At 34.3% G+C, this 23,320-nt stretch overlaps 1 protein-coding gene across 3 annotated transcripts in view; it reads left to right on the top strand.

Moving 5' to 3' along the window:
- Positions 1–19,209, top strand: part of Fyb1 (FYN binding protein 1) — a 151,879-nt gene extending 132,670 nt beyond the window's left edge. For all 3 annotated transcript variants that reach the window (XM_071612688.1, XM_027936290.2, XM_071612687.1), the window contains 5 exons: positions 1,787–1,886; positions 2,483–2,645; positions 12,473–12,506; positions 14,831–14,862; positions 15,632–19,209. In XM_071612688.1, the coding sequence (XP_071468789.1) occupies positions 1,787–1,886; positions 2,483–2,645; positions 12,473–12,506; positions 14,831–14,862; positions 15,632–15,654 (352 nt within the window). In that variant the 3' untranslated portion in view covers positions 15,655–19,209. The remainder of the gene's footprint in view (positions 1–1,786; positions 1,887–2,482; positions 2,646–12,472; positions 12,507–14,830; positions 14,863–15,631) is intronic.
- The last annotated feature ends 4,111 nt before the right edge of the window (positions 19,210–23,320 follow it).

Genomic DNA, 23,320 nt, shown 5'->3' with positions numbered 1-23,320 from the left:
TTCTCTAATTGCTAGAGATGTTGAACATTTTTTATGTATATTTGTTTACCACTCATATTTCTTCTTTTTTAATTTTTTTTTCAGTTGCAGATGGACACAATATCTTTATTTATTTATTTTTATGTGGTGCTGAGGATCGAACCTAGTGCCTCACACGTGTGAGGCAGGCACTCTACCACTGAGCTACAGCTACAGCCCTCACACTTCTTCTTTTGAGAGGGGTCTGTTCAGTTCCTTTGCCCATTTATTAATTGGGTTATTTGTATTTTTGGTGTTAAGCATTTTTTTGTGTATCCTGGAAATTAATGCCTTATCTGAGGTGCAAGTGGCAAAGATTTTCTCCCATTCTTTAGGTTCTTTCTTTGTGCTCTTTATTGTTTTCTTTTCTGTGAAGAAGATTTTTAGTTTGATGCCATCCCATTTATTGATTTTTAATTTTATTTCTTGTATTTTAGGAGTCCTGATAAGAAAGTCAGTTTCTGAGCCAATATGTTGAAGTGTTGGACCTATATTTTCTTCTAGGATATGCAGGATTCCTGTTCTAATTCCTAGGTCTTTCATCCACTTAGAGTGGATCTTTGTTCAGAATGAGAGATAGAGATTAACTTTCATTCTACACATAAATTTCTAGTTTTCCCAGCACTATTTGTTGAAGAGGCTATCTTTTCTATAGTGTGTGCTTGGGGCACCTTTGTCTACTATGGGGTAACTGTGTTTGTGCAACTATCAAGAATATAAGTAACAACAAATGTTGATGAGGATGTGGGTGAAAGGGAACACGAATAAATTGTTGGTAGGACTGCAAAGTGATGTAACACCTCTGGAAAGAAGTACATAGATTCCTGAAAAAACTAGAAATGGGACCACCATTCAGCCCAGTTATCCCATTCCTCAGCATATATCCAAAGGATTTAAAATCAGCATACTACAGTGATGCAGCCACATCAATGTCTATAGCAGCTCAATTCACAATAGCTAAGCCATGGAGCCAAGCTAGGTACTCTTCAACAGATGAATGGATAAAGAAAATGTGGTATATATACACAATGGAATATTACTCAGCTATAAAAAGACTTTATGACATTTGCCAGTAAATGGATGGATCTGGAGACTATCATGCTAAGTGAAATAAGCCAGTCCCAAAAAAACAAAAGTCAAATATTTTTGAGAATATGGGGAAGCTAAACCACAATAAAGAGTTGGGTAGCGGAAGAATAGAAGTTTAGAAGATTAGACAAAGGAGAACAAAAGGAAGGGTGGGGGAATAGGAATAGAAAAGACAGTAAAATAAATCTAACATAATTTTTTATGAAAATACATAAGTAAATACCACCAGTAAGCTCAACCACAATAATAAGGTCCTAATTAGAATAAGATATATTTCATGCTTGTATAATTTTATCAAAATGTATTCTACTATCATGTGTAATTAAGAAGAACCAATTCAAAAAATAAAATCAAATATAGGGGATTCAAATACAGATCGAGTCACATGAAACCACTATGCAACCATGTCTCAGGCATTACTCAGTGTTTTCTATGGTTTCATATAATAGAGAACCTCTCACTTCCATTCTGCCTTGTGATCTGTGTTCTCTGGAAGAAACCCTTCTACATTATGAAATGTCATCCTTAGATTGTAAGAGATGGTACTGAGTTTCCAAGAAATGACTAATTAAAAGCAGTGTTGAACAAGATTTTAATGTCATGAATTAAATCTCTATTGTAGTCTATTATTTTTATATTCTTTAATCAAAATGTTGTTTTATGTCTGTTGTCACCCCAGTCAAGGAATCAATATTGGAAAACCCAAGACAGAAGAAAAAGACCTGAAGAAGCTAAAAAAGCAGGGAAAAGAAGAAAAAGACCTCAGAAAAAAATTTAAAGTATGTCATTTTTAATAGTATACAAAATTCAAAGTACTAGTGAAAAAAATTCAGTAATTTTAAACACCAAAATACACACTTAAATAGTGTGGCATAGAAAGAAAATGTAGAATTATTTGTGAAACTAGGACAGAGATACTCAATATCAACAGACAGGAATGATTTTCTAAAGGAACTTTTAGGCTATAATAATGCTAATAATAAAACATTTTTTAATATTTAAAAAAATAGTGTGGTTTCAGTATTACAGTAATCTATCATTACTCCTTTATTTTCTGCAAAATTAATTTTGAATTTAAATTTATTCCTATAATAAATGAAGCAAGTTGTCCTATGAGAACAGTAAATGTGCTTATATATGTTAAATTTCTTTGTCCTTTGAACCTTGATAAAAAGGTTATCTAAAAATACTTCTTATAAGAAATTGATGAGGTTATGAGTGACTTCCCCCAGCAAAGTTATCGTTAATGTTCTTTATATTGTCTTTTGAAAACACTGTAAACTATTCAGTAAATACTTTCTTAATAAAATTGTCAGTAAATAAATTACTATAATAGTACACATCAACCAATAACTCAAATGTGTTTATTTTCCAGTATGATGGTGAAATTAGAGTTTTATATTCGACTAAAGTTTCACCCTCCTTAACCTCTAAAAAATGGGGGACCAGAGATCTGCAGATAAAACCTGGCGAATCTCTTGACGTTATACAAAACACAGACGATACAAAAGTTCTCTGCAGGAATGAAGAAGGAAAATGTAAGTCGTTGCTTATGCTGTACATATATAGCATTCCAGAATTTAGCAGCCAAACAAGCATTAATGATCACCCAATATTTACTAACTTGTTTTGCTCTATGCATTTGTCATTTGTAGAAAATATCAAGAAATTGGAGAGTTTCCTGTCCTAAAATAAATGTATTTTATTTCAATCTTTTCATTTACCTCTTAGCATATCTATATCTATACCGATATCTATCTATATGTATCCTGATGCCAAATTAGTACTTCTCTAAATTTGCCTAGGGACCATGCATCAGAAAAACCTAGTGTGTATATTAAAACGGCAGTTGCCTGGACCCTTGACTTGCCAAATCATAAGCTCTGGGAATCCGATGGAATCTGGGATCATGATTTCTTCCCTTGCTTGTTCACGTGTACATTAAAGTGAGACCCACTGTGCTAATGGAATGAGTTGGCTCTTGCTCTGACCCAGTTTTGAAATTTTATAGCATATTTCACATCTAGAATTTATAGTTTTTCTATCTTGCAAATTCACTTGTTTTCATTTCCTATTTGGATGCACTTAATGTAGTATACTGTTCCAAATAGAAGACAGTCCCTGTCCTCTTTGATTTTGTCACTACTAAATTGATATATGGAAATATTTTTGTCAAGATTGTTGATGGAAGCTTATTTTAAATCCATGGAGAAGTAATTCAAAAGTACATTTTCTATATTTGAAATTGGATAACCAGCATGGCTGCCCCATGTTAGCTCAGTCCGTCTGCATGGAAACATGGACTCCTGGTTTAATTTTAATAAGGGGAAAGTGACTCAGGGACAGGAACAGAAATGGATCTCAAGAACAAAACAGTGACTCAAGTGTGTTGGAAGAGGATAAAAGTTACCATGGAGGAAATGTGGTTAACTTTTCAAAGGAAATATGGAATATGGGTACAAAAGATAAAGGGCAAGAACCTGTAATCTTTAGATTTGAAGTTCACTGGAGACAATGTGGAAACAAAGCCACTGGAGACCAAAATATCTATTCAGACTGACATTTGTGGGAATCAACCCTAAGAAATAGCCTTAAATGCAGGGGACAATATACCTATATGCAGTAAGATGTAATAAAAATATTTAAAAATTCAAAATTTCAAAATAATTGTTATATAGAATATACCAAATTGAATATTTAAAATGATGATTTTGATAATAATGATGGGATGAATATCTCATGACATAATATGATAAATAAGAAGCCCACTTAATGTGAGTTAGGATTTATAATCATGTTTTAAAAATCACACAAATACAAAGAAACTAAACTAAAAGAAATCATATCAATATGTTAATAGTGGTCAGTTAGGATGATGAGTCTAAAAGATATATATTTTTTTCTACTTTCCAAATTATCTCACGTTTTTCACAATAGAATTGTCCTGGTATATGTCATGTGGAACTCTTTCCAAGGCACAAGCTTGACACATCTTGCCTTTGGTACGGTGAAAGAAATTCTTGCCGTGACATTCTAAAAACTCCTGTCCTGAGCAACACATCCCATCTGAAGCCATGCTTGTCCAGCTGAAAAATATATTCCCACTATTTGGATTTGTTGAAAATGTAGATTCTAATTCAGTAGGTTTGAAGTGAGGTCTAGCATTCTGCATTTTAAGAAGCAGATGATTAATGATGATGGTCTACACTGAGTTAAAAGGATATAGTTGACTTCATCAGCAGACATATGAAGAGAACTCTGTAGGAATAAATACAGTATCAGTAATAGAAATGCAGAGATAAGACTCCTGTTTTCCTAGGAACCAGTGGACTGTAAGAATGAGCCATTCAAAGACAATTTTATGGTTTACTATCATTTCCTATTTGAACATCAATAGTCTAAGTACTGTTATGAATACTGAAGGGGTTCTTGTCCTCTCACAATTTACCATCTTTTAAAACTGAGTGAAACTCAAGAGGCTGAGGCAGGAGGATTGCAAGTTCCAGGCCAGGTTCACTGCTTAGCAAGGCCCTCAGCAACTTAGTGAAACTTTGTCTCAAAATAAAAAAGGGCTGAGGATGTGACTCAATGCTAAAGTGCCCCTGAGGTAAGTTCCCAGTGGCAAAACAACAACAACCAAAAGCAAAAACAAACACAACAGGAACAAAAACCTGAAAGTGTAAGCATGCAAACATGTCATAAACTTCTGGTAGATTATAGTCAACAATTTCATGTAACTCTCATCTGTTTTTTTCTTTTCTTGATAGAGTACCAATGTGCAATTTCTAAGCTCATTGAATAACTACTTCTTAGGTATTTGGGGTGGGAGCATCTATCATCTGGCACATGTACACTTGTTTTTTTGTTTGTTTTTTAGGAGGTACTGAGCTCACTTGATCAATGAGCCACATCCCCAGCCCCATTTTGTATTTTTATTTAGAGACAGGGTCTCCTTCAGTTGCTTAGCGCCTCACTTTTTGCTGAGGCTGGCTTTGAATTTGAGATCCTCCTGCCTCAGCCTCCTGAGCCACTGAGATTACAGGTGTGCACCACCTGTTGTTTTTTTATGTAAATAATTTCTTTGAGCTGAATTTTGTCTTCCTTTGACTTCCCGGTTTCTGTGGTGACTCTGGGAAACACTAGTAGGCAAAAGTGAAGCCGGGAAAGGAAGGCAGCCACTAAACCTTGTAATCAGAAAAATTATCACTTGGATAATGAGAATTTAATGCTGCTGGGGATCTCTGAGCATCAGTGTATCTCACCCAGTGGGAAACAAATTGGGGTATGTATGTACCAGTCAGTTGAAGCTTATTCCTGCCAGGTAGGGAGTCATTTGGGGTGTTGAGCAATCTAACAAAGAGTTCTAGAAGCCAGAAAAAAAAAAAAGTCCTTGGTAAAAAATTGTTTCCAGTACAATGTCCTGTCAGTTGAAATTTGGACAACAGCTACTCAAAGTGCCAGTAGTCGAGGGTGAAGAAGGAGTGACAGAAGTAGTTACTACTACCTTTTAGATGAAGTGTTATTCCAAAATTTAATTATCGCATCTGCTTGATTTCATTTTTATTTTTTCAAACTCCCTGCTTTCCCCTAATTTTCATAAACCTTCTGTTAATTCCTTCCTTGGACTGGATCCTTGATCATTCTTAATTTTATTCAATTTCTTTTATTCTTTTTTGCAGTATTGGGGATGAAACCCAGGGCCTCATGCATAGGAGGCAAGCACTCTCCCAATGAGTTTCATTCTCAGCCAATTTTGTTTATTTTTAATCCATTCTTCACACACTTCTACAGGACTTAGAATGATTGGTGTATAGATTTAACCATCCCTCACCTACATAATTGCAATAGCCTTTCAAATGATATGTTCATCTTTACCCTTACTCAATCTTCTTACCACACTGCTAACCAAATATTATTTTTCAAAACACAAACTTCAGACTAGCATATAAAACCCTTTATGATCTAGCCTCACCCTGAATGCTATTTCCCATCTATAATTGACACTCCACAAATATCCACTACATTCTTGTCATTCCCTGAATAAATTATGCTGGTTCATCCCACTATGAAATTTTATTTGATCTGGAATGCCCATAATTGTCTATTAAAAATAACTCGGTTGTCATCTAAAATTAGAAGCACCTCCCACCCTACTCCCAGACACATTTAATATCTCCCCATCACAATTAATATCTCCCAACTCCACCCTGAGACTACTTTTGCTACTGTAATTGTCATTATTGTTTTACCAGTCTAAGACTCTGAATCTAAGAGTAGCTTCAAAGGCATATTCTTGACATTGCTTGCTAACCCTTGGCGCAGCGCCCTTCACCTTGAGTGGAACATGCTAGATTGAATGTAACAATTGGGGAATTGGGTAACCAGATGAAAGTCTGGCATGTGAACACTCACAAGAAGAAATCTGCTGAATAGTTTAACTGGTTAGCAGACAGGAATTCTCTGTCTTAGCCTTAGTAGCATGGTTAGTTCATTGAAGTTCACTGAGGAGCCTCCACATCTTTCTGTTCCTTGTTCTTCACATCTTCTGATAAGTAGCAAAGGTATCTGCAATCCAGCACCATGGGGACAATTTTCCTAACCCTTCATTCTTCTGTAGTGCATTGAAACAAAGAAAGCAACCTAAGGTTAGTAGCAATAGAAATCACAGATTAAAGTATGAACAACAATCCTTTACCATTTAAAATGGAAAACGAGACACTTTTATAGACATTATTACATTTGATCAAGTTTCACCCACTGACTTGAAGAAGTGTGAACTGTGTAGGTGTTGGGATCTTAAATATATATATATATATATATTTCTGGCACATTCCCAAATGTTTAAAATTTCTAGCTAATGCATGTGCTTATTCTAGAACTCAATGTCTCATAAGCTCTAAGTTTTCCCACCTCCTGTCACTAGAGAAAAATTATCTACAGAAAGTATGAAATGAGACAGGAACTGAGTTATCTGTGGCCACAATGTTCTTCATTTCAAATAAAGAGAGATTTTAAAGGTGCTTAAGACCTTCACAAATCCTACCAACCTATCATTTAAGTAAATCGTTTTTTTCCATTTTAAGACAACACATGCTCACTGAGGAAAATTTTTAAAACCATAAAAAAAAAAGTTACTCTGACATTCTCAGAACCAGCTACTCTGTAGGCTGAGGCAGAAGGACCACTTGAGCCCAAGGTTCAAGCCAACCTGGAAAAGATGGCAAAAAAATGTCTCAAAATAAATAAACAAAATAATTTCTTTAAAAAGCCAGTCTAATATAAGCCCCAGAAACTAAAAATAGAGATAGAAAAGTGTTAGAGTCTGTAAACAAGTCAAAATAACACCTGGCATTTAGTCAGGGGAATGTTAGAGTTCGTAAACAAGTCTGGATGGTGCCTGGCAAAATGCCAGAGGGAGTGGTTTGAGAAGTAACAAAAGCGAGTCATTAAGTGTAGAGATTCCTGATTGGTTGACTGATGTATCTAGTTTATGCTAATTAGATAAGCTCTGTGGAATGTATAAATACTGCTCCTGTCCTGCAATAAACGGCTCCCACTCCTGCTGTATCAATGTACACAAGTTATTCGTCACCCCCCGGTTATTTTGCTGCAGCCGGACTGCGGCAGAAAAGAAAGGGAGAGTATTCTTATAAAATCAATAGAATTTCATTTTGACATTATACATCTCATTTTTTTGTTTTGGGTTTTTTTTTTTCCCCCTTTTTTTCCTTCCTATCATGGGCATTTTCCCTTGAAGTTGGACATTGTTTCACTTGTCTGGGTAAATCTGTTAAAATGATTTTATTGTTTTTAAACAGCCTAAGGCCAAATTGAGTAAATTTAATTTTATTTCTGAACATACAGCAAATGAAATAATGAGGAAGTAATGCATTGTCATGTTTATTAAGTAAGAAAGTGAACATATTAGAATAAAGATCATTTCTATTTTTACCAAGACCATTTTCTATTTCCTTGGTAATTTTCTATTCACAGTATCCTTCTAAGAGGTGATTCACCGATCCTGAGAGATATCTGCACCAGAGCAAGCAAACATTTGGGGTGGAAACTAACTGGCACATGGTGGGGGATGGGTGTTTCTTTCCTAACTAGCTCTACCCAAACATTCATTTCAAGCCATTATGTTCCGTTTCATGAATGTGAGGTTTCTGAATAATAATTGTACTTGATGTGGTATATCCCTGGTATATCAGCACTCACAGCACAGCAGCCATTCCACATGGGATAGAACCATGACGAAATTTGTTTTCTGTATTTTTCTACTAACATTCCCTGTGATCAATGCAAACATCTTATGTGAGCCAAAGAGAACACTCTCCTACTGGGAAAAAAAAATCATTTCTAGGAACTATAATAGAGAGATTATGTAAAAATTCATGAAAATCACTTATTTTGACATTGTCACAGACAATGCTTTTAATAGAATGAAGTTTTAGCAGAGATTCTTAAAAGGTATAGAAAAACTTATGCTATATTAAAAGCCATTAATCCTATCAGATGCTGTATAATATAGGTGTTTTTACAGCTAGTGAGCCCTAAATTATTACATCGTCAGGGAACTAAAATACAGCAGCATTGTACCATCCTACACTCCATTTCCATGCTATATTTTTACTAAATAATATCCACAATCATTGATGCCTGTGCTTATTCTCTCTCTCTCTCTCTCACACACACACACACACACACACACACACAAAACAAAGACAACAATGGAATTATCAATGAAAGAGAAATTGTTTCATAGAACTTTCAGCAGGGAAGATATAGGAGAAAATATATTGGTGGTTTCAGAACCTAAGTGAATATATGTTTTTATAATTATTTCTTAATGTTTACAATTTTTCTTGAAGTTGAAGTAATTGGACTGCATAGCATTAATTACTAATGTTTTAAAAGGCAATATTTTATCCAGACCTGCAAAATTTTAGCATATTGAGTTTTCCTAAAGGTATAGGGAAAAATTAATGTCTAAAAATGGTGATTACATTTTTTTCTGCTTTGAACTTTATTCTCATAATCTTGTACAGGTTTAGTCTTCTTGTTGTTGAGTGCTTTGTTTTCTGATTTGTTCTTGGTTTTGTTTTTTGTAGTACTGGGGATTGAACACAGGGCTTTGCCTTGGCTAGGCAAATGCTGTACCACTGAGCTACATTCCAGCTTTTTTAAAGTTTTTATGTTGAGTTATCGTTTCACTAAATTGTAGTCTCAAAATTGTGATCCTGCTGCCTCCACCACCTGAATAGCTGGGATTATAAGCATGCACCACCTTTCTTAGCTCTTCTAGTGGTTTAGTAAAAACCTGAAATATATTTGATGCTAGAACAATTCCAATCTCTGGGAATGCTTATAATTTCCTATATATTTGTCTAATTTTCTGCCTTTCAGAGATTTTGTGGAATCCTAACATCTCAAAATAGATTGACTTCAGTGGTAAAAGCTTGGATTCACATACATCATTATTTTTAAAATTATTAATAAAAACATGAATATATCATGGGAACATTTACTATTGTATTATTTATTTTCCAATTTTTTATAATATTAGCAATATTTTCTGCTTTTTAAAAATATTTTTTTAGTTGTTATTGGACACATGCCTTTATTTTATTTATTTTTATGTGGTGCTGAGGGTCAAACCCAGCACCTTGCATGTGAGTGTTCTACTGCTGATCCACAACCCCAGCCCTCCAATTTGTTTTAAGAGAAAAATCCAAAATTAAAAAAAAAAAAAATTTAACTGATGGAAAAAAGTCTATGATTATTATTATCTGTAAAGTACTATTCAAATTCTATTTTAACTTCCAATAGAGATACATATAAAAACTATTTCAGTTATTGGAACCATGAAAAAAATTACTATTTATACAGGGCCAGGTGGTAGACACAGGTAGCTACTAGGGAATCTGAGGCAGAGTACCACTTGAGCCCAGAAGTTCAAGGACTGCTTAGGCAACATAGTGAGACCCCCATCTCAAAAAAGAAAAGAAAACAACAACAATAACAAACAAAAAAACTCTGCGATCTAATTTGTTCTACAAGTTTGTGTTACTTGCTCGCATTATTTTCTTTTGAGAGACAATCTGATTTTCTAGACATAAGCTTATCCACTTTCAAAAATTGTTAAATTATGATATATTTCTTAATTTAAAAATAAATTAATATGTTAATATAAACATAATACCAAAAGTTGGCCAGAGACCATAGAAATTAATTGTAAGTATTCTTATATTAGTAATTTTTGTTGCTTTTGCTTTAGTTGCAATAAGACAGAAAGTAAAACAGGTCTAATTTTTCATACTTTGAGAAAAATATTACTTTATCATATTATCACTTTGACGCATGCTATGTTACTTCCACGCTACAAAATTGGACAGATAACTTTGATTTCTTTTTTTTTCCAAATGTTATGCTTAAAAACAATTTTCATTAGAAATTAGTGAACTTTTTGAAAAAAATATTTTGGTGGAGTTTTTTACCCTGGAATACTTAAAGGAATAACTTCAGGGATACAATAAATTTCATGCACTAACATAAAGAGAACAATTCCAAATTAATTAGATGTCAGCAGATATTCTCAGGATAGATATTCCAATCTTTTCCTTAGGAAGATTTTGCAAAATAAAGGGCAAATATACAGTCTCATCATCTCAAACAAAAAGAAAACAAAACCTTAGTTTTCTTGCATAAAATATGGTTTAGCCCGGCATAGTGGTGCACACCTGTAATCCCAGCAACTCTGGAGAGTAAGGCAGGAGGATCAAAAGTTAAAGGTGAGCCTCACCAATTTAGAGAGGCCCTGTCTCAAAATAGAAAAAAATAAAAAATTTAAGGGACTGAGGATGTGGCTTAGTAATTAAGCACCCTGGGTTCAAACCTGGTTACCAAAATAAATAAGTTAATTAAGTTAAATATGGTTTATTTAACTTAGGGTATCACTGAAATTCCTGAAATGTATTCTTATAATAACACTTTAGTTCCAAAGAAGTAAAATACTAGCATTCTCAAATGGCAAAAGCAGAACAAGCAGCTCTTTCATACCAAGTATGAAAGCTATTTTATTTATATTTTTATTTATTTATTTTTATTAGTTCATCATAGTTATATATAATATTGGGGTTCATTTCAACATAATCAGTCAAGCATGGAATATAATTTGCCCTACTTCAGTCCCTAGTATTCCCATTTTCCTTTCTTCCTCCCTTCCTCTTTTCCTCTTCCTCTACTCTACTGGTCTTCCTCCTATTTATTTATAATTTTTTAAATTAGTGACAAAGTTTTAAATTTAAATTTTTTTTAATTTTATTAAAAAACTATAAATACAAAGATAAAATTCCTTGTGACATATATGTATATAGCATAGTTTGATTGATTTAATTTCACCATTCCTCTCTTCCTGTCTCTCCCCACTCCTCCTCAATCCCCTTCCTCTGCTCCACTGATATCTATTCTGTTTTGTGCTATCCCCCCTTATTTTGGTCTAGCTTCTGCATATGAGAGAAAACATTTGACTCTCGACTTTCTGAGCCTGGTTTATTTCACTTAGCATAATTTTCTCCATTCCATCCCTTTACCAGCAAATGCTGTAATTTCATTCTTCTTTATGGCTGAGTAAAACTCCATGTGTATATCTACCACATTCTCTTTATCCATTCCTCTGTTGACAGACATCTGGGCTGGTTCCATAACTTGGCTATTGTGACCTGCAACACTAAACATTTATGAGGCTATATCACTATAGTATGCTGATTTTTGTTCTTTTGTACCAAGAAGTGGGATAGCTGGGTCATGTGGTAGTTCCATTCCTAGTTTTTTGAGGGATCTCCATGAGTATGAGAGCTATTTTACTACCATTAAGGGCCTCCCCCAGTCCACCCAAAGAGCCATCTGAAAAAGGGAGTTGAACACAGTTCTGACTCTGCTCATTATTATAAGCTTTGAAATCTAAGTCTTAGTTCTGATAAAATTTTCAAAATTTGTATATACATGATTTCTGTAATCTATGCTTACTAAATTCTTCCTAAAACATGGGAGTAACACCTTGAAGAAATAAATTTGATGGAAACATTTACTTTGATTTGTCATATCTTAGAGGAATTTTTTTAATTTAAAAGGGAAATGGAGGAAAAAATATAAATGGAGGAGAAAAGAGATCTATAGAAGAGAGAAAAAAGAGGAAAGGAAGAAAAGTAGACATGAATAAGAAAAATTGGTCATATTCAGAGACATAAAATTATTCAATATATTATGATAACCATTTGCTTGTATGACAGTTTCTTAAAATGGATATTAAAGAGTCTTCAAACCTGTACCTGTAAATAAAATTTATTTTCTCTTTTCTTCATAGATGGTTATGTCCTTCGGAGTCATCTGGTAGATAAGTAAGGCCATTTTTTTTCTATCACATTTTTAAAAAGAATCTTGTTATCTTCTTTAAAAAAGATTTCTACTATAATTTAAATAATATAACCTACTAGGCTATCATAAATAAATTTAAAACAATATACTATACTAATATTAATATGGTGGTATCTGTAATAAGGTTTTTATAAAGTGCCACTTTTAAATAAGCAGAAAGCCCCTCTCATTAATGATTAAACAGTTCATAGTTTTATATACTCACTGGGCTTTCTACTTAGAAAATAGAAAAGACAGATCAAAACCACTCTTATATTAATACTTTGCATTTTACTTACTGATTAATATAGTGGTTGAATTTAATTAACTAGGGACCAAATAGTATCTATATCATAAATACGATTATCTCCTGTTAGCAGTTTATAGTTCAGCTTCTGACTGAGAATTTTTCTACACTCACCCCAGGCATAGTAAACTGTTATGTTGCCTTTATTGGAAGCATGCTAGAAAGAAGAGAATAGTCAATGATTCTTCTATCTTTATGAATTAGATGTTGTCACGGTCTGCCACAGTTTGGTACTGGTGTGCCATTGGAGTCCTCCAAACTATTTTAAGATTCTGCTCTAAGAAACACAGTGCAAGAAATGAACTCCATTATTAGATTAGGTCTTTACCAATACAAATATTTATGGAATTCAGCATAATAAAAAATCAAGGAGGATTCACAAACTATTTATCCATATACAATCTGACACCAATTAGAAAGAGACAAATCAATGTAAGGCAGCTATCAGAAAACTAACAGAGTCAAAACAAAAAATTCATAATATCTTTTTTTCACATTACAACTTTTAATAACAGTGGTGGGCTTGGGGGAATTTTCTATAGCTTTTATTATAAAAGATAAATTTTTATGGAAATAATGTATGACAAGGAGGACATGTTCATCACTGATTATTACAGGATGATTAAGAGACAATATAGATGCCTGTAATCCCAGCTACTAGGCAGCCTGAGGCAAGAGGATCAAAAGTTCAATGCCAGCCTGGGAAACTTAGCCAGACCCTGTCTCAAAATAAAAGAAAAAAAAATGCTGGGATGTAGCTCAGAGGTATAACACTTGCCCTCCATGTGAGTCCTTGGGGTCAATCCCCAACAGTGCAAAGAAAAAAGAGGGGGAAGAAAGAGAATGTAGAGCATATACTGTCTAATTATTGGTTCACCACGTAATGAACACTTAATAAATGAATGACAGGAAAATCTGTTCTCTTTTCATTTGTATGAGATTTCTATTAGCCAAACCCTCCCTCATTCTCAGAGAAAGGATCCAAACAGAAGACATAGGGAACTCATAGCATCTGTCGTAGTTGGCAGCAATTTGAAGGGCTGCTGCTGCTTCTATGATAAAGCACAGAGAGAGGACAGGAACTGGGAATGGGTCTGGTCTAAGTGACATAGCAACCTCACATTTGTGAAACTTGAAACCGTATCCTGTATTTCAAGATTGTGATCCTATTTATAATGCCTTCTATTTTTATTATTTATAGATCACTCTCATTAGATTATCAGCTTCTTAAAATCAAAGCCTGTGTCTCATTCATATTTATGCCTCCTGCTACTTAGAAAGGACTCAATCTGTTTGTTGAATAAAATAAAATATTTCACAGAGATTCAGGACCAGGCTAAATCCAAAATGTATAAAAGAAGCCAAAGTTACTATTATAGATGCTGTCTATAATGATAAATAATTTTTATATAATTATATAACATAAGAATCCCCATAATAACCATATCTTGACTACTTATTCCATAGTTAATATTTATATATTTTAAAATTGATATTTACAAGTTATACTTAGAAATGTAAAAATAATACAGCTATTTCCTTTGTCGAAGATTATTGCATTTTATTCAATGTTTGAAATCTAAGTAGAATTATGAATCTGTTACTAATGGTTATAAAAATTTGTTACATTTTTGATCAAGGCCCCCAGTGGAGGACTGTGCTCTGACTGTTCCATTGGCTCAGTTTGACCACATTTCTTAGAGCACAGCTGTGTGACCATGATAAGGGCTGAAGATGGGCAGACAGGGCAGATTCTGTGTGCTCCTAGGACTGTTTCACTTTATTCTGTTTGTAGCAAAGCAGGATTGAATAAAGCCAAGAAAGAAGAAATACAGAGGAATATGAAGTTTCTTGCTACTTACAAATGCATAACATACAGCTTCTCATTTTTAAAAGTTTGGATTATAAAAAAAAACACATTATTGCTCTTTTCTTCTATATATTGCTTTAATGTTAGGAAGACATTTTCTACAAAATAAAAATTATTTTTTATATTTACAGTGACGGTGAGATCTATGACGATATTGCTGATGGTAAGTCTCAGATAGCATCCACCACAGAGAACAGTAACATGAATTTACAATTACAGTATTATCTATACAATACTGAAAATGGCTTGTTAGACTAATTAGAACCTTTCTGTCTAATCAGAATTTAAGCTACTTGAAAATGTTAGGAAAGGTAAATGTTCTGGTGTCATTATGAGTCTTCCTTTCACATTGAGCTGAAATTTTTTTTTTAAAGGAACTCTTATTTTCTTTGAAAAGAGAAGTTTTATACAAATATTTGGTGAATTTTTCATTGTACCATAAATCTTAAGATTTTCTTATCCAAATAAACATCATTTTTACTCAATGAATATGTATTTATTTCATAACAAATAGTACTAGTATGTACAAGTACAAACTTCATACATTTCTAAATTGTGATTTAAAAAATTCCTCTCAGCTAAAGCGAAGCCTAGTGATAATGAGGTTGCCTTTTAGTCTTTTAAGCATATGATACTTACCAATAAGTTTGGTTTTTAATCTTACATTTAAGTAAGTGTGAGATAAAATAATCTTGGGTCTTATTTTGATGGTGAGTTTAATTCTCTCCAGAAATTTAGTTGGAATTGTATACTAAACAGTGGAAGTTACATACACGGCCTTTAGTTTAATAAGTTTTTCATAAAATTAACCCATTTTACTTTTATTTAATCCTGAATTATGAAATATGAATTACCCTTATTTCTAATCTTAGAACACTTAAGAATATGCACTTTATGTAACTGTACTTAAATTTGTGTTCTTTTTCTTTCAGGTTGCATCTATGACAATGACTAGCACTTGGTCCTGTTCATTCTGCCATATTCATTAGTTGCCAACATGAAGTCTGGATTTTAATTGGCATGTTTTATTGGGTATTGTAGAAAAACGAATGCACAAAACTACTTATTGTCATTTGTGATGAAATGCTGGAAATCTTTATAAAGTTTTGAATTTAGAAAATAATCTACTTAATTAGTATCTTAAAAGATTATGTTAGTGAGATGTAAGAATTATTAAATATCCCATTTTTGCTTTGTCTGCAATTGTGAATGTACTTCTTTTAGACAATAGATAAAATCCATGATTCCCTTTACCCTCCCCCCAAAAAAGAAGGAAAAAAGGAATATCATTGAAGAAATGACTGTCCTGTCCATAAAGTAACAGAGAAGAATAAAGAATGTAAGGAAGAAACTTTTAAAACAATTCACAAGAAAGAAAACTGTTGTTTGTGTCTCTACTTATGATAGTATCATATATTGTCTATTCAAATTGTGTATCTTTTTAAAAGCCAGAGTTAGCTCCTATGCTGCTAATCAGTTAAATGTTTCCAAAAATCATAATAGAAGCAGAACTTTGGTACAAAGTTTGTCCCTATTTGTTAATTACAAATATATGTTAATTATTTGATAAGAACTTTGTGCATTCATTATGTACATCTAAGATTAAACTACAGAAGAGCCTAAAATAAGTTTTCATTTTTGCAGATTCATATGTTAACAGTTTAATTCTGTACTCTGTTTAAAGTACTATTATAGCTAAAGTAGATAGGGAAAGGACTACCCTACAGTTTTGAAGAATCGAAAGAAGGACCTTAAAAATCACCCACCTTTTCTGGAACCTCTTTACTAGAAAAACTTTTAAATATTTTTTTAATTTTCTTTTCAATTACCTCTGCAGAACTTAAAAAAAAAAATGTTTAGCCCTTTACTAGAAAGTTGGCCAACAGAAGGAGCACAAAATTAATGCACCTTAGTGTTGGACTAGGGTGCTTCCTATCCATTCATACTCATTCCCAAAGCAGATGCCCCCCAAATGTGAAGCAAATTTGGGTTTCAAATGCTAAGAACACTACATGCCATGACACAAAGTACAAGACCCAACACCCAAGAAAGGGACACATAGAACTAATAGAAATCCCATTTACCTCTACGAAGGCTCTGAGTTTGTTTACAATTGAATTTTTAAAAAATTTCAGTGAGGTTTTTACAATACTAAAACACAGGTAATACATTAATGATTATTTAAACAATGAGTTTTATAAATGGATAAAGGCTTCTGAAAGACATCTGGGGTAGGAGGGCTAATTGTAAAAGCTTGAAATAATTGGTAGTGAAAAAAGGTGAGAAAAATTGACAATCTAATCCTGTGGTTTACAGATGAGGGCACCGAGAGGATAAATAATGTATCCCTTATCCCATCATGACTTATTAATAGAATAGCCAGCATTGGGATTTGCTAATTTCATATTTTATAAGTTGTGGGGAAAAAATTTGAAAATGCCATCAACTTCTACCATTCAATTTATAGAATATGAGGGCCTGAAGTCCTCAGATTAGAAACTATTCATCTCAAAATTCCCTTCAATTATGAAATATTTTAATGTTTACTTTTTTTTGGCTAGCCAGTATGTTCCCTTGTGATGACTTTCTTTTAGAACTAAATAAAATTGTATGTCAAAAGTGGTTCTTGTTTGTTACATTTGATAGGAAATATGTACAATTCACTGAAAGTATATTTTCAGTAATTATTTCTGATTGAGAATACTATAAATTCAGTGCAATGTCAGTTTTTAAAATTCCAAATTAGGTTAGGAGACTATTTCAGAGTTATGATTTCTGCATCAAGAAATGGACATACATAGACCTAGAAAGATTTATGTAATAATTATCTTAATATAAAAATATATTTTAAGAATTAATTTTAATATACAAAATATGACTTCTGTTATAGTTTGTGTGTATAATTTTGTTGTGCAAGAAGAGCTACAAATTAAAAAAATCACTTCAGCTGAAAATCCTTGCTTCCTATTTCATAAAAACATGAAGGTCATTAGCCTTTCTCTTCCTTAACTTGAACTCATACCTACAGAAGAGTCTTTCTCTGAACCCATCCTCACTATTGCTGCTGCAGCCTCAGATAGGGTACCACCTATCCAAGACCAAATCTTCCACCACTGCACTTGATTCTTTGCCTCCTGTTTTGTGTTAGAAATTGAGATAACCAAATGCAATTCCCTTCAACTCCCTAAAAGGTATAGCCCTCAGTCTTTACCCAAATCTGGATGCTATTCCATAAAATAAAATGTCATGCCAGAAATTCAAAGCCAGAACCTTTGATCTTATTTCTTTCTACTTCCTTTAGGGTGTTCTTCCTGCATAATTCATTCTTTTCCATTCTCCTTCTCACATCATCTCTTTCCCTCTTATGTCCCTCCCCACCAAACTTACAAATATATTAAAATCTCTCTAGGAGTAGGAGGGAAAAAAACCTTGCCTCAAATCCAAATACCTCTCCAACTGCAGCCCATTTCAAGCTTCCTTTTCTTACCTTATTGTCTTAAAATGGTGAAATACATTTGACAGTCTGAAGAACATGACTCCAAGACCTCTAGCAATGGGGGATATAATGGACTAAAGGCCTCAATGGCTGTGTTCTGAAATCCATTATCACCTTTTGCCCTAACCAGGCTTCCCATAGGCTGGTCCAGCCAGTGGTTGAATTTGGCAGGAGTACTAAGTCATGACACAGATTCCCTCGTGTACATGCTTTAGTTTGAGGACTCCCTGAAATCCTTGCTAAACCTTCCTTACCTGCATAGCACTTTGAGAATCTTCCCAACTGTCTTGCGTTCCCTGGAGCTGACTTGCATGCCATCTAATGACTCCTGAGTGTTCTCTGGCTCTTTCCCAACTTCTTTTCACACAGGTATTTCCTCCTTGGCCATCAGAAGAAAATCTTTGCATTTTTACCCCATCTTGATGTCTGATTTCCAGAGAATGCAAATTGAATACAGTACAGCTATAAACTTTATAGAAATGCACGTCTTTTCAACTGAATCTGAATATGGAAAGGGACTTTATAATTCTTTTTTTTTTTTTTGTAGTTGTAGATGGACAGAATGCCTTTATTTTACTTAGTCCTAGGGATTGAACCCAGTGCCTCACACATGCTAAGCAAATGCTCTGCCTCTGAGCTACAGCCCAAGTTCTGTAATTCATTTTTAATTAGTTGTAAATACTACTTTGATGCAAACCAGACGTGGGAATCCTCCACCAATGTTTATTCCTTTGTCACATTCTTATGTAATATTCAATTTTTAGCTTCCTGCAATTTGGATTCTGTTATAATTACTCTGAAGGCATTTATATGTGATATCCTGCAAATAATTGTAACTCATAACACTCAACACTGAAATCTTCCACATTCTGCCTTCAACTACCCCTCCTATAGATTCTCTTTCAGTGACATCTCTGTCATCTAGTCACCCATGCTCAAGCCTGGAAGTTGCTCGATTTCTGCTCTCTCTTCCTCCCTATCCAACAAAACATTAAACAGAGCTCTCAGAAAATACGAATTCTGTCTTGTTTGTTTTATATTCTTATAATTTGCATGCTATTTGAAGCCTGTTGTTTTAGTCAGCTTGTGTCACTGTGACCAAAATACCTAACAAGAACAACTTAGAACAAGATTATTTTGGATCATAGTTTCAGAGGTTCGTTCCATGATTGGCCAACTCCATACCTCTGGGCTGAAGATAAAGGCAGAAAAATTATCATGACAAAAGGGAGTGGCAGAGGAAAGCAGTTCAGGTCATAACAGCTGAAAAGCAGAGAGCTCCACTTACCAGGGACAAAATATAGGCCCTCAAAGCACTCTCCCAGTGACCTACTTCCTCCAGCCACACACTCTACCTGCCTCCAGTTACTACCCAGTTATTGTAAAAGTCCACTGACAATGTTGTTGTTCTTATTTACCTAGTCATTTTACCTCTGAATGTTCTTGCACTGTCTCACACATGAGTTTGGGGGGATACTCATATCTAAACCATAACACCAATTATTATATATTGATAAGAAAAGAACAAATGAATAATGTTTCCACAAGGAGCATGTTAATCCAGCAGACTGACACTAATTTTTTCTTAATTACTCTTTCAAATGCCATATGAATTATAGTAGACTGATGACTGAGCTCTGTCTATTAGATTTATCAACACACAAGTCACTGGTGTCCTTAGAAAGATTCACTGAGGCAATTGAAACCAAGCTAGTTGATTATGAGTTACTGTCTTTATAGTTTTCAGGGACTGGCTGAAATACTAATTGTGTTTGTTGCTGAAAGCTTGGTCCTTATCCCTGATGCCAATCCAATAATGAGGACATGGTTTTCAGAAAAAGGAAAAAGAAGATTTATTGCTTTGCTAGCAAAGGAGAAATATAGGGGACTTCTGTCCCAAAGGCATTGATTCTGCCCATCGGAAGGAAAATGTGGCTTTTAAAGAGGTGACTCAAAGGCTACATTCCAGTGTCCTCTGATGGAGTTGTAATTCACTTGTTAATTTGAGAGAAAATCATTTCTGAGATCTTCTGGATTCCCAAAATCTGTATTACTTCATTCCTTTGGTGGATATGTACTCAAGAACAGATAAATCTCCCTAAAATGGGGAAGAAAAGTAATCCTGTTTCCCCTGAGATTGAGAGGGTGGAGGGAATTTAGGGAGGAGCTGGGAGAGAGGAAGAGAAAGAAATGTGTCCATTATAAAAATAAGTTGCAGTGGCAGAGCACCAAGGGGTATTTTCAAAGCATAAAGTGGGTCACTATTGTACTTTTGGGTTAATTTTTTACAAAAAAGTAATGCTTTGCTGTCTTGTTTGTTGTTGTCTTAGCATGAGCATGATCCCTACCCTATGTATGCCTTGTCCAGTCACATGTCATTTGGCACTTTGGACCTCTGGACTACTCTGATGCTGAATACCCTTAACTGTCCATGCCCTACATGATAGAGAACAAGGGCTTTGGGTTACTTTCCCCAATTTCGCCCTCTTTCAGCAGGAAGCAACTTGGAGATGTCATAACCCATTTTCCCACAGAAATAGAATATAGAGATGGACAGAGGGGAAATGTAACAGTGGTCCACTTTATGCTTTGAATAGCCATTGTTGCTCTGCCACTGCAACTTATTTTTAAAATGGGCATGTTTCTTTCTCTTCCCTCTTCCTGCTTCTCCCTAATTTCTCCCCCTCCCTAATCTCAGGGAAAACAGGATTACCTTTCTTCTCCATTTTAGGCAGATTTATATGTTCTTGAGTACACACCCGCCACAGGAACAAAGTAATCCAGAATTTGGGGATGGTGCCAGAAGATCTCAGAAATGACAATCTCCCAAATTAACAAGCAAATTTCAACTCCAGCAGAGAACACTGAAATGCAGCCTCTGAGTCACCTCTTTAAAAGCCCCCTATTCCTGATAATGAGTAGAAATCACAGCCTTTGGGACAGGAGTCCCCTGTGTTTCTCCTTTGCTAGCAAAGCAATAATTCTTCTTTCTCTTTTTTCCTTAAAAATAAAAATAAAATTAAAAAACAAGCTGGTCACAATGGTGTCCCCAATTAGACTTTCTGAAATCAGAGGCTGTGATAGAATTTGTGGTATAAGATGTTTATTAAATATCCATACTTGTGAAAGGAATTGAATGAAGGAAGCAAGACTAAGGAAGAGAAAGAAGTTGAATTGCATGGCAGGCCTGACAAAATCTTCAGCCAATCAGAGGGGTTCTGTAGAGTAAATGCTGCCTATCAGTTATCTTCCTTCAGACCAAAATGTGGGGCCTTTTTCTCCCCTTCCTATCCACATGGGGGACACCATGGGAAGTTCATGACTTTGTACAAGTTGGCTGCAACTGTGGCACACCCTGAAGGAGCACACAGACAGATGGAGGCTGTCTGCAGAGCACCATCCCCTCAGTGGCAGCAAACTGTTCTTTGATGGGGGTCTGGCAGCCCATCTCCACATGGTTGGAGAGGTGAATGGGAGGTTAGAAAACTGAGACACACATGGGCACTTATTTCTAGAAATTTTATAATAAAAATGAGGAGCATGAGATAAGTGATAGTTGAATGGGAAAATAACGTGAAGGAAGGTCTTATTTACCCTATTTGGGGAAATTCTTTTCTAAACTCATAAAGGCCTGATCTTATTCAAAAGCTAATGAGAAGAAAGGAATTAAAAGGGATAATAAAAAATTAGAAGAGGTACAAAATAATCAGGGATCAAATTTTCTTGAGAAAGCATGAGTTTGGAAGGAATAGACTATGAATTACAATTTTTTTTCTAATAAATTAATTCATACTGTATTGTGAAATACTAAGCATTATTCTGGATATATTATAAAGGCTCAAATATTACCTATTCTTTTTATGACTAATTTGGAAATTCTTGCTGATGTTACCCATATTGTCACAATCATGTCATATAAAGAATTATTTTAGTGACTACTAGTTAGTTTTTTTTGCCTCATGTTTGAGATTATTAGATAAGCCACATAAACAAGATTCTAATCTTTGCTAAGAATCAGAATTTTCCTTCATAAAATATAGATATATTTAATTTATAGATTTGTTGTAAAAATTAATTGAAACAATGTACTTAAGCATTTGATATAGTGTCTAATACATGTTAACTATTGTTATTATCCCTCTGCTTGGAAGTTTGCTAATACACATTCTGAATTTATCAACTCAATGGAATCTTGTTGAGATTCCATTTATTTGCCTACTGATATCTGAGAAGTAATATAAAAACACACAATATTAAAAACAGTAAAGTAAATAAACTAACTGGGTCTAGTTCCTACCTATGACTATTAAGTTTACACCATGGTCCATCTTTTTTATTCGGTATTTCTTGCAACTAGACTATAGTTAGAAAGTCATCCTGGCTTTCCTAACACAGACATCTATGTTTTAATTTAATGACGATTTTCATTCTGTTTCCTTTGGGAAAATAGTAGGCTATATGTCTGTTCTTCTAAAGTAGATAGAAGCATAGTCACAGTCTTCATCTTTTTCTGCAAATGTGGCAAAATAACTCCGGATACCTGTCCTCTTTGGGATTCATCTGCACTCAGTGATCCTTCTACAACTCTCTCCACAGTCTGGGTTAGAAGGATTTTCCAAACTCCAGACAGCATGTTTAACCAACTTATTTTTTTTTATTGGTTATTCAAAACATTACAATGCTCTTGACATATCATATTTCATACATTTGATTCAAGTGGGTTATGAACTCCCATTTTTACCCCGAATACAGATTGCAGAATCACACATCGTTTACACATCCACGTTTTTACATATTGCCATACTAGTGTCTGTTGTATTCTGCTGCCTTTCCTATCCTATACTATCCCCCCCTCCACTCCCCTCCCCTCCCATCTTCTCTCTCTACCCCATCTACTGTAATTCATTTCTCTCTCTTGTTTTTTTGTCACTTTCCCCTCACATCCTCTTATATGTAATTTTATATAACAATGAGGGTCTCCTTCCATTTCCATGCAATTCCCCTTCTCTCTCCCTTTCCCTCCCACCTCTCGTCCCTTTTCCTGCAAATAACATAATTTCATTCTTTTTATGACTGAATAAAATCCCTTGATTATATATTCCACATGTTCTTTATCCTTTTGTTG

The sequence above is a fragment of the Marmota flaviventris genome, chromosome 5 (genome assembly GCF_047511675.1).
Source record: "Marmota flaviventris isolate mMarFla1 chromosome 5, mMarFla1.hap1, whole genome shotgun sequence".
Taxonomy (NCBI): domain Eukaryota; kingdom Metazoa; phylum Chordata; class Mammalia; order Rodentia; family Sciuridae; genus Marmota; species Marmota flaviventris.
The sequence above is the reverse complement of the archived record's forward strand: the minus strand, read 5'-3'. Positions and strand labels throughout refer to the sequence as shown.